We start from the raw sequence: 16,908 nt of genomic DNA on the forward strand, positions 1-16,908 counted from the left end.
CGAATATACCCCCATCCTTCGGTGGTGGGTATAAAAATTGTCCGTAGAGAAAATTTTGTGGAATATTTTTTGGAGAACAAGTGTCATTGAAATTTTGCGAAGAATTTTATCTTTGGAGCAAATTTTCTCTTTCGAGAAAATAGAGAGCTATTCTGATTTAAGTCTTATCGAAGCGACACTAAAAGTCCACTTGGTGTATCAAATACTAGAACTACGTTGTCCATTTATGGTATTACAGCAATGTCCTTTTCACTTGTAATAACTGAAATTGACAGCTATTCCAACCTTATAGCTGTAAACGAATGAATTTTTGCTGTGGTTTTTTCCATTGAACTCTGTCACAGTTTGTTTTCGTCAATGGGAATTAATGTCATCTACAAATTAGTTATACTCCACTCGTTGTCATAAAGGTCATAAATTGTGGGATTTAATAAAAACCAATCAAATAATGTGGCAAGCCCATGCTTCAACACCCTGTGTAGCTGCTGGGAAATATGTTTTCATGATTTATGCACACTGAGCATAAATTTGTGTAGATCTTGGTTTGCTATCAACATTTGGCAGCAAATTTGTTTATGTGCTGTTACCTTAGTTCTTCTCTTCTCTTTCATTTTCACTCCCCCCCTTCATCATTTCGTTACAGGTTTACCTACGGAAGTGTTTCTGTATTGGCACCAATATCCCTATTTGTTTGGATTGCCATTCTGCAAAGTGCGGGCTTATATATCCGAAGCGTAAGTATGAGAGGAAATATTTTCCAATACATGCTCATATTTCATTTTATTACAAGTACCTTGGTTTTCCTTGGGGAAGAGGGGTGTGGGATGCTTCAGTTTTATTTGAATAGCAAAAAATAGTCCCATAAATTAAAAGAAGGCAATTTGTGTTTCTTTACATGTTCTTGGATTTGCTACGCAAACAAAACTTCTTTTGCTGCAATGGCTTGGGATACATTTTTTGTTTGGTTATTCACTTTCTCCCCCATGTCTTGTCGCTACACACACACACACAGCTGCACTTATGTTTCCGTCTTCACCATTGTGGCGTTTTCCGTCGAACGATATCTGGCCATTTGCCATCCCCTGCATTTGTATGCGATGAGTGGCTTTAAGAGGGCACTGCGAATCATAGCCCTTCTGTGGTTGGTTAGTTTTGTGGTGGCCCTACCATTTGGCATGCTATCGGAGATTTTCTATCTGCACTATCCCGTGGGTAAGTGGAAAAACGCTAAAGGCGTAATTTGTCCAACAATTGAATTGTATGCTTGTTTTTAATAACCATTTTTGGGTTACTTTTTTTTTAAATAATTCTCCCTTCTATTTTGTTTTGTTTTTTTCGTTGGCCACCTCCGGCAGATGGCGCTAAAATCGAGGATTCTGCAGTGTGTATTATGTTTCCACCCACAGATTTATATGTTTTCGAAATATCCTTTGTGGTCTTCTTTTTCGTACCGATGATCATGATTATATATTTCTATGGACGCATGGGAGCAAAAATTCGTTCCAGGACCACACAACAATTAGGTGAGTTTTGGTTGAAATTTCTTTTTTTTAGTTTTAGTTCAATTTGACTCTATTTGAAGGGGGAAATACAGATAACTGTTTCCGTTTTGCTTTTTTTTTGTTATTCTATAGGTGTCCAACAAGGTTCCATGCACAGAGAATCAAGACATCAACAGTCTCGCAAGGCTGTGATACGAATGTTGGGTAAGTTTACAAGAGTTTGAAAATTTATTAGGAAAAAAATTGCAAAATTGCCCATGAACATTCCATTAACAAACGGGGGCAAATAGTCAATGAGTGCTCACATATCAATGAGTGCTATCCGATTCAAGCTTAAGCTCAATGGTAAACGACCTCCTTTATGTAGGCTAGACCGAATTGCGAGCCGCAGTGCAAAACCTCTTTCGGGAGAAGTTTTTACATGGCAAAGTACCTCACAAATGTGGCACAGTGTTCTGTACCACTGTGCCCCCCCTCCCCCTCCAGCCGAAAAACTAGTAACAAATATGGCGAGTGAAAACGGGTAGAGACATCTCTTTAAAATTTGGAATGGTTAGAGCTGAGCTGAGATAGTGTGCAAAATTTCAAGGCTCTAAGATGTCTGGGCGCCTTTTGGGCAAACCCATAAAGTTGGCATTTCGAAAATTTGTTGGCCAAATCTTCGTTTGTGGCCCTATTTTCAAACATTTTTATTCGGGATAGTGCTCAACTATCCATATAAAAACAAGTAAAAACGCGTTAAGTTCAGCCGGGCCGAACTTTGAATATCCACCACCTCGGAAATATAAGAAAACCAACTTTCGTCAAAATTCGGTGAAAAATACATACCTTATGCCCCATAGCAGCTATATGACAGCTATATCTAAATGTGGACCGATTCGGACCAAGTTGCAGATAAATGTCGGAGAGCCTAACACAACTCACTGTCTCAAATTTCGGCGAAATCGGACAATAAATGCGCCTTTTATAGCCCCAAAACCTTCCATCGATTGATAGGTCGATATGGCAACTATATTCAAATCTGGAGAGATCTGGGCCAAATTGAAGAAGGAATGCGAAGAGCCTAACACAACTCACTGTCTCGAATTTCAGCGACATTGGACAATAAATGTGCCTTTTATGGGCCCAAAACTTAAAACCGAGACATCGGTCTATACGGCAGCTATATCCAAATCTGAACCGATCTGGGCCATATTGCGGAAGTATGTCAAGGGGCGTAACTTAACTCACTGTCGAGAAATCGATCTATATGGCCGCTATACTCAAATCTGAACCGACCAGGGCCTAAGACAACTCATTGTCCCAAATTTCAGCGAAATCGGATAATAAATGTGGCTTTTACGGGCATATGACCCTAAATCGGAGGATCGGTATATATAGCAGCTATATCCAAATCTGGACCGATCTAGGCCAAATTAAAGAAGGATGTTGAAGGGCCTAACACAACCTGCTGTCCCAAATTTCAGCAAGATCGGAAAATAAATGTGGCTTTTATGGGCCTAAGACCCTAAATCCGCGGATCGGTCTATATGGCAGCTATCTCCAAATCTGAACCGATCTGATAAATTGCAAAAAGATGTCGAGGGGCCTAACACAACTCACCGTTCCAAATTTCGGCGAAATCGGACAATAAATGCGCCTTTTATGGGCGCAAAACCTTTAATCGGCGGATCGGTCTATATGGCAGCTATATCCAAATCTGGACCGATCTGGGCCAAATTGATGAAAAATGTCGAAGGACCTAACACAACTCACTGTCCCAAATTTCAGCAAAATCGGATAATGAATGTGGCTTTTACGGACCCAAGACCCTAAATCGGCCGATCGGTCTATATGGCAGCTATATCCAAATCTGGACCGATCTGGGCCAAATTGACGAAGAATGTCGAAGGACCTAACACAACTCACTGTCCCAAATTCAATTCTTATTCGATTGGAATGAAATTTTGCACGACGTGTTTTGTTAAGATATCCAACAACTGTGCCAAGTATGGTTCAAATCGGTCAATAACCTGATATAGCTGTCATATAAACCGATCTGGGGTCTTGATTTCTTGAGCCTCTAGAGGGCGCAATTCTTATCCGATTTGGCTGAAATTTTGCATGTGGTGTTTCGTTATGGCTTCAAATAACTGTGCCAAGTATGGTTCAAATCGGTCCATAACCTGATATAGCTATCATATCTACCGATCTTGGGTCTTGACTTCTTGAGCCTCTAGAGGTCGCAATTCTCATCCGATTTGGCAGGATCCTCTCATAACCATCAACATACGTTTTTATTATGGTCTGAGTCGGTCCATAGCCTGATACAGCTCCCATATAAATCGATCTCTCCATTTTCAAAATTTCATCCAAATCGGACAAAAATTGCGGCTTTCAGGGGCTCAAGAAGTCAAATCGGGAGATCGGTTTATATGGGACCTATATCAGATTATAGACTCATTTGGACCGTACTTGGGACAGTAAGTGGAAGTCGTAACAGAGCACGGCATGCTCAATTTTAGCCAAATCGGACAAGAATTGCAGCTTGTAAGGGCTCAAGAAGTCAAATTGGGAGATCGGTTTATATGGGAGTCATATCAGGCTATAGACCGATATGGACCGTACTTGACGCAGTTATTGAAAATCATTGGAGTACACTATGTGCATAAGTTCAGCCGAATTGGACGAAAATTGTGGCCTCCAGGGGCTCAAATCTGATCCGATTCATATTTGGGTCAGATTGCGGGAGGCTTAAAACAACTCTCTGATTAAAATTTTAGCGAAATCCTTTAATAAGTAAATCTTTAATGGGTTCCAGACCCTTTATCGCCAGATCGGTCTATATGACAGCTATATCTAAATATAGTCCGATGTGAACCATATTCAGGTCAGATGTCGGGAGCCTTAAAACAACGCACTGTTTGACATTTCAGGGAAATCGGGTAACAAATAAAGCTTTTATGAGCTTCAGACCCTTTATCGGTGGATCGGTCTATATAGCAGCTATATCTAACCATATTTGGGTCAGATTGCGGGAGGCATAAAACAACTCTCTGATAGAATTTGAGCTAAATGGGGTAATAAATACAGTTTTTGTGGGTTTCAGACCCTTTATCGCTAGATCGGTCTATATAGCAGATATATATTTACTGAGTAATCTTGACTACTCGGAAAATCCCGACCTTTTGGCAAGCTTAGCTGGAGAGTACTATTATTGTGAAACATTTTAAATTAATTCTAAGGCCGCTTTTAATGAATATGTGCACCATATGTTAAAAAAAAGTTAGCATATTGCATTACATCAACCAATCTCCAATTCATGTTCATTATTTTTTACTTATGTGAACATATTTGCCACGCATCAACACTCCTTTCAACCACGCAGCAATGGTACTGTTTCGCATGGCAACGGAATTATTTTAAGATTCTTCTTACGACTTACTGATTCATTCATTTCCTAAAGAGGATTCTCTCTGCCATCGCCTACAATTCTGATAAAAGTCATCATTACAATTATGGCTGGAAATAACTTTCCGTTTCCCAAAAATATCTCAATCTTTGATATGGAATTCGCATAAGCGATGCCAACCAACATAATGCCACACAACTTTGGCCGCAATAAAATTTAACGAACCTCCGTTTTAAGGAGAATGTGAAAGGCAACGCTTTAATATGGGCATTGAAATTTATGTTTTCTTTATTTAACTGCCAAGTGTCCTTTTCGATAATATGCCAAAATGTACGAAAATGAGTACTTGGTGTCTCTAGAGTGGCAATACAAAAGGAAACAGACGGCAAAAAAAAAAAAAACAAAAACAAGTAAAAGTCTGCAAGGTTCGGCCGGGCCGAATCTTATATACGCTCCACCGTGGATCGAATTTGTCCCCAGATCGGTTTATATGGCAGCTATATCAGGTTATGGACCGATTTGAACCATTCTTAATACAGTTGTTGGAAGTCATAACAACACACCTCATACAAAATTTCAGCGAAATCGGATAATAATTGCGCCCTCTAGTGGCTCAAGAAGTCAAGATCCCAGATCGGTTTATATGGCAGTTATATCAGGTTATTGACCGATTTAAACTATTCTTCGCACAGTTGTGGGAAGTCATAATAAAACACGTCGTGCAAAATTTCAGCCAAATCGGATAAGAATTGCGCCCTCTAGCGGCTCAAGAAGTCAAGACCCAAGATCGGTTTAAATGACAGCTATATCTGATTATGGACCGATTTCAACCATTCTCAATATAGTTGTTGCAAGTCATAATAAAACACGTTATGCAACATTTCAGCGAAATCGGATAATAATTGCGCCCTCTAGTGGCTCAAGAAGTCAAGACCCCAGATCGGTTTATATGGCAGCTATATCAGGTTCTGGACCAATTTAAAATATTCTTACTACAGTTGTTGAAAGTCATAACAAAACACGTCATGCACAATTTCAGCCAAATCGGATAAGAGTTGCGCCCTCTAGTGGCTCAAGAAGTCAAGACCCCAGATCGGTTTATATGGCAGCTATATCAGGTTCTGGACCAATTTGAACTATTCTTAGCACAGTTGTTGGAAGGCAAAACAAAACACGTCGTGCAAAATTTCAGCCAAATCGGATAAGAATTGCGCCCTCTAGCGGCTCAAGAAGTCAAGATCGCAAATCGGTGTATATGTCAGCTATATCAAAATGTGGACGGATATAGCCCATTTACATTTTCAGATGACCTACACTTAAAGGAAGTATTTGTGCAAATATGCAAGCGGCTAGCGTTACTTCTTCGAAAGTTAGCGTGCTTTCGACAGACGGAGAGGCATACGGACGGACAGATGGATGGACACACAGACGGACTGACAGACAGACGGACGGACATGTCTAGTTCGACTTAAAATGTCATGACGATCAAGAACATATATACCTTATGGGGTCTTAGACGAATATTTCGAAGAGTTACAAACAGAATCACGAAATTTGTATACCCCCATCCTATGGTGGAGGGTATAAAAGTAAAGCGAAGCCACAACCATTCATTTCGATTGTGTTGTTGTTGTTTTTAGAACAAATGTTTATCTTGGCCATGTTAATGTTTATTACCATCATAATAGCAGTTCAATGGCTGTAAGCCTTTTTCCCCTATGCCCAACCAAGAGCAAACAGACAGAGAGACAGAGGCGCATACGAGTATAACACTTACTATTGCTACTGATTTTCGGTTTAGGGCTGGAGCATGTTTTTGCTTTTGCGAGAAATGCTTTTGGCCTTCATTATTTTGTGTACTTGGGGCCAGGACTTGTTGGCTTTGTTTTCGTTTTAGCACAACGTTTATGTGGTGGTTTGCGATGCTCGTGGCAACATTTGTTATGGTGAAAAGTTATTAGCAAATGCCACATGTTTTCGATGGATTTCGTGTGGCGCATTTCGCCGAATGAAAGGGATTGTCAAGTGACTCCTTCACTTCACGTCGAGTGGCACTTGGCGTTGTTGTTTTTTGTTGGAAAATTGCCTAATAATAGCTAAATAGATAACTAGACGTTTCTATGAATTCGTTGTTAACAAATTACTAGACTGCATGTGGCTTCTAATCTGCAACTAGCTGTTAACAACCGCTGTTGATTAGCCGAAAAGCCATAGAAAATCAACTGAATCAATGCCAATGAAAAATTCAAAATAATTTTGGTTCCAGGGAAGCATGAAGTGTTTCATCAAAAGTTGGGGAATGTGAAAAAGGATGGGATAAGCAAAAAGTGAAGCCTACATAAAAATTGCGGCTTGTTAGGACTCAAGAAGTCAAATCGGGAGATCGGTTTGTATGGGAGCCATATAAAGTTGTAGACCGATTTGGACCGCACTTGGCACAGTTGTTGGAAGTCATAGCAAATCGTCCCATGCAAAATTTTAGCCAAATCGGACAAAAATTGTGGCTTGCAATGACTCAAGAAGTCAAATCGGGAGGTCGATTTATATGAGAGCTATATCAGGTTATAGACCAATTCGGATCGTAATTGGCACAGTTGTTGGAAGTCATAACAGAACACCGCATGCAAAATTTCAGCCAAATCGAACATTAATTGCGGCTTGTAAGGACTCAAGAAGTCAAATCGGGAGATCGGTTTATATGGGAGCTATATCAAGTTACCAACCGATTTAGACCGCACTTGGCACAGTTGTTAAAAGTCATAGCAAAAAGCCTCATGCAAAATTTCAGCCAAATCGGACAAAAATTGTGGCTTGCAATGACTCAAGAAGTCAAATCGGGAGATCGGTTTATATGGGAGCTATATCAGGTTATACACCGATTTAGACCGCACTTGGCACAGTTGTTGAAAATCATAACAGAACACCGCATGCAAAATGTCAGCCAAATCGAACATTAATTGCGGCTTGTAAGGACTCAAGAAGTCAAATCGGGAGGTCGATATATAGGGGAGCTATATCAGGTTATAGACCGATTTCATCCAAATAGGAAAAAAAAAGTACGCTTCCAGGGACTCAAGAAGTCAAATCGGGACATCGGCTTATATGCGAGCTTTATCCAAATCTGAACCGATGTGTCCCATTTACAATCCCCAACGACCTACATCAATATTAAGTATTTGTGCAAAATTTCAAGCGGCTAGCTTTTCGCGTTCGACCGCTATCGTGATTTCGATAGAAGGTTGGACGGACGGATATGGCTTTATTAGGTCCTAGATCAATATTTCAAGGTGTTACAAACGGAATAACTAGTTTAGTAGTCATTCCGTTTAAATCATCTTTATACTCACCTATGGTGGTGAGTATAAAAATCTTGCAAATTATACCCACCATCGAAAGATGGGGGTATATTCATTTGGTCATTCCGTTTGCAACACATCGAAATTTCCACATGCGACCCTATAAAATATATACATTCTTGATCATAGTAAAAATGTAAGACGATCTAGGCATGTCCCTCCGTCTGTCTGTTGAAATCACGCTACAATCTTAAAAAATAGAGATATTGTGCTGAAACTTTGCACAGATTCTTCCTTTGTCCATAAGCAGGTTAAGTTCGAAGATGGACTATATCGGACAATATCTTGATCTAGCCCCCATATAGACCGATCCGCCGATTTAGGGTCTTAGGCCCATAACAGCTACATTTATTATCCTATTTTGCTGATAGTTGGGACACTGAGTTGTTTCAAGCCCTTTGTCTGATTCTGTTGAGTGTCCAGATCCAAGAACTATGCTGCTAAGATGGGGTGCGTCCAGAGGGAGATCTGGGTCCGAGTCAAATGGATCTGGCTGGGCAGTTAAACAGGTGACGTGTATCGTGTGGTCTTTGGTCACAGTCGGGACATACATCTTGCACATCGGCATCAATCTTTGCACGACTTGTTTTGCCATGACTTCCAACAATTGTGCTAAATAAGGTTCAAATCGGTCAATAACCTGATATATCTGCCATATAAACCGATCTTCGGTCTTGACTTCTTGAGCCTCTAGAGGGCGCAATTCTCATCCGCTTTGACTAAAATTTAGCACATAGTGTTTTGATATCACTTCCAATAACTGTGAGAAGTATGGTCCTAATCGCTCCATAACATGATATAGCTGCATTATAAACCGATCTTGGGTCTTGACTTCTTGAGCCTCTAGAGGGCGCAATTCTCATCCGTTTTGACAAAAATTTTGCACATAGTGTTTTGATATCACTTCCAATAACTGCGAGAAGTACGGTCCTAAGGGCTCCATAACCTGATATAGCTGCATTATAAACCGATCTAGGGTCTTGACTTCTTGAGCCTCTAGAGGGCGTAGTTCTCATCCGTTTTGACTAAAATTTTGCACATAGTGTTTTGATATCACTTCCAACAACTGTGCTTAGTATGGTTCAAATCAGTCTATAACTTGATATAGCTGCCATATAAACCGATCTGGGGTCTTGACTTCTTGAGCCTCTAAAGGGCGCAATTCTCATCCGTTTTGACTGAAATTTCGCATATAGTGTTTTGATATCACTTTCAACAACTGTGCTAAGTATGGTTCAAATCGGTCTATAACCTGATGTAGCTGTCATATAAACCGATCTTGGGTCTTGATTTCTTGAGCCTCTAGAGGGCGCAATTCACATCCGATTTGACTGAAATTTTTGCACATAGTGTTTTGATATCACTTCCAACAGCTGTGCTAAGTATGGTTCAAGTCAGTATATAACTTGATATAGCTGCCATATAAACCGATCTGAGGTCTTGACTTCTTGAGCCTCTAGAGGGCGCAATTCTCATCTGTTTTGGCACAAATTTTGTACAACTGCTCCCTCATGGCCTTCAACATATGTGTGCAATATGTTCAGAATCGATCTATAGCTTGATACAGCTCCCATATTAACCGATCTCCCGATTTCGCTTCTTGAGCCCCGAATCGGACTATAACTTGATACAGCTGCTCATTCGTCCTTATGTATTATACCTTGTTGGCCCAAAAACAGATACTTCGCAAAAGAACTCAACAGATGCGACCATGGTGGAGGGTATATAAAATTCGGCCCGGCCGAACTTAGCACGCTTTTACTTATTAGACTGTCAAATGCACTTAAAAAAAAAAAAAAACCCCGGAATGTTATCTTCTTAGAAAACAAAAGAGAAAAGATGTTTGCTTGTAAATCTCCAACATTTACTTAATCCCATACCATTGTTCTCGTATGTTTGTTTAGTGTCTATTACATGAGACTACTACTGATTGCAAATAATTTACACATGGCTTTGTTTTACTTAAATTGTGGACACAATAAATTTTAATGGTGATGTTGTTTGCATGGCTCTTAATTACAGCGGCTGTAGTGCTAACATTTTTCATATGCTGGCTTCCCTTTCACATACAACGATTGTTCTTTGTCCATGGCAAAAGTTCCAAATACTACTACGAAATCAATGAATGGCTGTTTTCGATAACAGGTTGCGCGTATTATGTATCCTGGTAAGAATTCCCTGTAATCAAGAAACAATACCAAGAACAAATTTTGTTTACTTTTTGGCTATTTTTAGCACCGTAAATCCTATTTTGTATAATGTGATGTCACATCGCTATCGGGTGGCGTTTAAGGACATACTTTGTGGAAAGCGCAAGGGTGCCTACTACAGCAATGGCTTTGCCCGCGATCAGTCAAGTTTTCGAGAGACCACCGTAGCCACAAGTTTATCGAATAATGGCAACTTTGATCGAACTCATTCGGTAAGTTGAAATATCAAAGAGAAAAGAAATCCTTGAAAATATATTCGTATGTTATTTTCTTTATTCTAAACCTGCCATGTTTTGCTTTCCCTTATACTTTTTGCTGTTTTCTATTCCAGACATATGGTCGTTCATTTAGAATTTCGAATAATATTAAAGATCGCGTCTCCATCAAATCCAACAATGTGACGTGGAAAAATAAGGATTTTAATACACCCTTGGAGAAGGTAAGTAAAGTTTTTTTTTCATAATTTTCCAACTTCAAGGTAAACCAAAACTTTTTTTTCTTACCACGTACATACCATGGTCAGGTTAGATGGATGGATATCAGGCACAATATTTGCTTTAAAACATTCAACATTGACTTTATCCCATACCAGTGCTCTCGTAACTCCCATTGATGTGATTTTGTTGTTATTGTCGTTTACAGTAGTATCTTCGTTTTTAATTGGGTTCTCTTAAACATCCAGGGTTAGGAATTGGGCGGGATCTTTCCATAGTGATCTGATAGTAGGTCTAGTAGGATTGGCTGGGTAAATGAATAGGTGACTTGTCGTGAGGTCCCTGTTTAAGAGCTTCAAATCTAGCTCGGTAGAAATTCAACGTAGCTTAGCCATATCTACCCTAGTTTGCCGGAGGACATTCACTTCTTTGATGGTCGATGGTCTCCATTTCTCATACCAGATCCTCGTAAATGCTCTGTAGACCCTCCTGGTACGCTAATTGATCTATAGATCACAAACATCTAACGTGAAATATGAAACGAAATGGTGATTTGTATGCTGATGCGATGACCGCCCTTCAGACATTTCTAGACAGCGCGTAACTGTCTTTTTGCTAAGGATTAGTCGTAGTTTCCTAACGGAGGTGGTCCATATTGGAAATCTGAAGGGAGCCAGACCGCAGCTGTTTGTAGACCACCATTCTGGCAAGTCTGTATATTATTCCACTGCTTGGCGCTCAGCTGGCGAGCCACACGGCACCTGCTTAGTTCATTACAGTCCTGCCAGCACCATAAGTGCTGCCGGTAAATGACTTGAGAAACTTGGTTCTTATTCGAGGCTAGATTAGAATTGGCAAGAGTGGCGCAGTTGTTTAGAGTTGTTTAGAGTTGTTTAGAGTTGTTTAGAGTCATAACGAGACACTATATGCAAAATTTCAGCCAAATCGGAAAAAAATTGCGGCTTGTAGGGGCTGAAGAAGTCAGCAGATCGGTTTATACAAGAACTATACAGTTCTCGACCGATTTGAACCGCACTTAGCACAGTTGTTGGGAGTCATAACAGAACACCATGTAAAAAATTTCAGACAAATCGAATGAAAATTTCTGCTTTCAGGGATTCGAGAAGTCAAATCGGGAGATCGATTTATATGGGATCTAAGTTAGGTTATACACAGATTTAAACCGTATTTGGCAAAGTTATTGGAAGCCAAAATATTGGGTTGCCCAAAAAGTAATTGCGGATTTTTCATATAGTCGGCGTTGACAAATTTTTTCACAGCTTGTGACTCTGTAATTGCATTCTTTCTTCTGTCAGTTATCAGCTGTTACTTTTAGCTTGCTTTAGAAAAAAAGTGTAAAAAAAGTATATTTGATTAAAGTTCATTCTAAGTTTTATTAAAAATGCATTTACTTTCTTTTAAAAAAATCCGCATTTACTTTTTGGGCAACCCAATAGAATACCATGTACAAAATTTCAGCCAAATCGGACAAAAATTGCGGTTATAAACCGATTTGGGTCGCACTTTGCTTCAGCCAAATCGGATTAAAATTGAGGCTTCCAGGGGCTGAAAAAGTCAAATCTGGAGATCGGTTTATATGGGAGCTATATCAGGTTCTTGACCGATTTGGACCCTACTTGGCACAATGAACCAATATGGCTAATTTACAAAATCCCCAACGACCTACACCAATATAAAGTATATGTTCAAAATTTCAAGCGGCTTGCTCTACGCGTCCGACCGCTATCACAATTTCGACAGACTGACGGACGGACGGGCATGGCTAGTTCGAAACAGTATTTCGAGACAATTAAGAATATATTTCGAGGTGTTACAAATGGAATGACTAGATTAGTATACACCCATCCTACAGTGGTGGGTATAACAATTTAATATTAGAAAAAGCGTGCTAAGTTCGGCCGGGCCGAATCTTATGTACCCTCCACCATGGATCGCATTTGTCGAGTTTTTTTTTTACCGGCATCTCTTCTTAGGCAAAACAGGATATAAGAAAACATTTGCTCTGCTATTAGAGCGATATCAAGATATGGTCCGGTTTGGACCACAATTAAATTATATGTCGGAGACCTGTGTAAAATGTCAGCCAATTCGAATAAGAATTGCGCACTTTGGGAGCTCAAGAAGTAAAATAGAGACATCGATTTATATGAGAGCTGTATTGGGCTAAAGACCGATTCAGACCATAATAAACACGTATGTTGATGGTCATGAGAGAATCCGTCGTACAAAATTTCAGGCAAATCGGATAATAATTGCGCCCTCTAGAGGCTCAAGAAGTCAAGATCCCAGATCGGTTTATATGACAGCTATATCAAGTTATGAACCAATTTGATCCATACTTGGCACAGTTGTTGGATATCATAACAAAACACGTCTTGCCAAAATTCATTCAAATCGGATAAGAATTGCGCCCTCTAGAGGGTCAAGAAGTCAAGACCCAAAATAGGTTTATATAACAGCTATATCAGGTTATGGGCCGACTTCAAGCATACTTAGCACAGTTGTTGGAAGTCATAACAAAACACCTCATGCGAAATTTCAGCCAAATCGGATGAGAATTGCGCCCTCTAGAGGCTCAAGAAGTCAAGATCCAAGATCGGTTTATAAAACAGTTATACCAGATTATGAACCGATTTGAATCATACTAAGTACAGTTGTTGAAAGTGATACCAAAACATTATGTGCAAAATTTCAATCAAATCGGACGAGAATTGCGCCCTCTAGAGGCTCAAGAAGTCAAGATCCCAGATCGGTTTATATGGCAGCTATATCAAAACATGATCCGATTTGAACCACACTTAGCATAGATTTTGGAAGTGATACCAAAACACCTTGTGCAAAATTTCAGTCGAATCGGACTAGAATTGCGCCCTCTAGAGGCTCAAGAAATCAAGATGCCAAATCCGTTTATATAGCAGCTATATCAAAACATGGACCGATTGGACCCTTTTACAATCCCAACCGACCTACACTAATAAAAAGTATACGTGCAAAATTTCAAGCGGCTAGCTTTACTCCTTAGAAAGTTAGCGTGCTTTCGACAGACAGACGGACGGATGGACGGACGGACAGAGGGACGGACATGGCTACATCCATCCAATGACATGACGATCAAGAACATATATGATTTATGGGGTCTGAGAAGCATATTTTGAGGTGTTACAAACTGAATGAAGAAATTAATATAAAAGAATTTTGCATATATGTTCAGATAAGTAGCAAAACAATGTGTGCCAAATTTTATGCAGATCGGTTGAAAATGATTTTTACTACTGCCACTTAAGTACAAATTGGGCGATGCATATATATAGGAGCTATATCTAAAACTGAACCGACCTTTACCAAAATCAATAGCGTTCATACATGAGCCAAAAAAGTGACATGTTTCGTGACGATTTGACAAAAAATACGACCTGTGCCTTGATTAGAAGAATACATGGACTCACAGGCGGACATGGCTAAATCGAAACAGAAAGTGATTCTGAGTCCACCGGTATACTTATCATTGGGTCTAGCTCTTCTCCTTCTTAACGTTGCAAACAAATGCACAAACTTATCATACCCTGTACCACAATCTTGATGTAGGTTATAAAAACTGTAACATGACTTTAATGGCCAAACAGACATACAGACGGCTTGATGCCCTTGATCTTTTATGACGACGCAGAAAATATACATTTACTTAATAGTGTAGGAAATGTTTGTTTCGATGAGTTGCATACGAAATGACATAATGAGTGAACACCCGTCCTTCGACAATGGGTATAAAAATAAATTTATCTCGAAAGCTATTTTACTCACATCAATCTTCACCATCATTAAAATGAGCTTTATTTAGTCTTTAAAATAATTTGCTTCTCCTACACTGAAATGTGCAATGCCAACATCCTAGGTTAAAATTTGATTACACTTCCTCGTCACCTTAATTTTAATTGACCAATGAAATGAAGATTCCTTTTCAACTCTTGTTTAATTTGAAGGATATTAGATTTTATTATCGCATAACAATAATCCTCCATAAACTGCGGCAGCATATCTCAGCAGTTTGGATCAACTCTTGTGCTAAGTGAAATTCGCCATTCCGATGGCTTTTGTTGGCATTAAAAATTCATTAGCAAGCAATTCTCGACTCTTGGCAATAGATTTCTATTTAACATCAGAGATGTGTTAATGGAATGAGTTTCATTCGTTTATTCCATGAAGACTGTTTTGCAACATCCACTCAAGTGCAAGGAACTACAATTTTAGTTTTAGTGTAGCCAGATTGAAATTAAATTTTCTAAACAAAAACAAGAAAAAATGTGCTAAGTTGGGATCTTTGGATCACGGATTCTTCTTAAAACGTCCTTAAATGAACTCAGTGCAAGTGTGTACCTTACACACCTAATTTCGGCCAAATCCATTAAAAAATTAAGCTTATAGGGGCCCAGAAGACGTTAGAACAGAAAACTTCATGCAAAGTTTTAGCCAAATTGGATTGTAATTGCGCCCTCTAGCGGCTTATGAAGTCAAGAGCCGAAATCGATTTATATGGGAGCTATATCACGTTATAAAGCGATTTGGAACATACTTGGCACAGTTGTTGGTGGTCTAATCAAAGCACTCCATACCAAATCGGACAATAATTGCGCCCTCTAGCGGCTGAAGAAGTCAAGAGCCGGAATCGATTTATATGGGAGCTATATCACGTTATAAACCGATTTGGACCATACTGGGCACAGTTGTTGGTGGTCTAACCAAAGCGCTTCATACGCAATATCAGCCATATCGGTCAATAATTTCGCCCTCTAGCGGCTGAAGAAGTCAAGAGTCGCAATCGGTTTATATAGGAGCTATGCTATTTTATTAACCGATTTGAATCATACTTGGCGCAGTTGTTAGAAGTTTGATCAAAACACTTCATGCAAAGTTTAAGCCAAATTGGATTGTAATTGCGCCCTCTAGCGGCCTATGAAGTCAAGAGCCGGAATCGATTTACATGGGAGCTATATCATGTTATAAACCGATTTGGACCATACTGGGCACAGTTGTTGGTGGTCTAACCAAATCACTCTATACCAAATTTCAGCCAAATCGGACAATAATTGCGCCCTCTAGCGGCTGAAGAAGTCAAGAATCGCAAGCGGTTTATATGGGAGCTATGCTATATTATGAACCGATTTGAATCATACTTGGCGCAGTTGTTAGAAGTTTGATCAAAACACTTCATGCAAAGTTTTAGCCAAATTGGATTGTATTTGCGCCCTCTAGCGGCTTATGAAGTCAAGAGCCGGAATCAATTTATATGGGAGCTATATCACGTTATAAACCATTTTAGACCATACTTGGCACAGTTGTTGAGGGTCAAACCAAAGCACTTCATACGCAATTTCAGCCAAATCGGACAATAATTGCGCCCTCTAGCGGCTCAAGAGTTGCAGTCGGTTTATATGGGAGATATGTCAGGTTATGAACCTATTTGAATCATATTTGGCGCAGTTGTTAGAACAAAACACTTCATGGAAAGTTTCAGCCAAATCGGACAATAATTGCGCCCTCTAGCGGCTCAAGATGTCAAGATACAATGTCCGTTTATATGGCAGAAATACCATAACATGGACCGATTTTCCACATTTAAAATCCCAACCAACCTGCGCTACTAAGAAGTATTTTTGCCATATTTCGAGCACCTAGTTCAGATAAAAATTTTGATGTATTAGAAAAATGGAAATGCGATATCAGTACACCCCCATCCCTTGGTGGAGGGACTATAACAACAGGAGGGATTATAAACAACAACTGAGACACACATTTACATTTGTATTTTATTTCTATGCCCACAACCTTAGGATGGGAGTGTACGAATCTAGTCATTCCGTTTGTGACACCTCGAAATATGTATCTAGGACCTCATAAAGTATAGATATTCTCGGCCCTGACATCCTGAGTCGATCTAGCCATGTCCGGTCCGCCCGTCTGCCAAAATCACGATAGCGGTCGAATGCGTAAAGCTAA

General features: G+C 39.6%; 1 protein-coding gene across 1 annotated transcript in view; it reads left to right on the forward strand.

The window, feature by feature from the left end:
* LOC106094759 (neuropeptides capa receptor) overlaps window positions 1-16,908 on the forward strand; it is an 84,179-nt gene that overhangs the window by 47,954 nt on the left and 19,317 nt on the right. Inside the window, exons 4-10 of the mRNA XM_059360429.1 lie at window positions 644-734; window positions 1,013-1,212; window positions 1,356-1,523; window positions 1,635-1,706; window positions 10,272-10,416; window positions 10,485-10,671; window positions 10,791-10,898. Coding sequence (XP_059216412.1) covers window positions 644-734; window positions 1,013-1,212; window positions 1,356-1,523; window positions 1,635-1,706; window positions 10,272-10,416; window positions 10,485-10,671; window positions 10,791-10,898 — 971 coding nt within the window. The remainder of the gene's footprint in view (window positions 1-643; window positions 735-1,012; window positions 1,213-1,355; window positions 1,524-1,634; window positions 1,707-10,271; window positions 10,417-10,484; window positions 10,672-10,790; window positions 10,899-16,908) is intronic.

This window comes from Stomoxys calcitrans, chromosome 1 (genome assembly GCF_963082655.1).
Source record: "Stomoxys calcitrans chromosome 1, idStoCalc2.1, whole genome shotgun sequence".
NCBI classification, from domain to species: Eukaryota; Metazoa; Arthropoda; class Insecta; order Diptera; family Muscidae; genus Stomoxys; species Stomoxys calcitrans.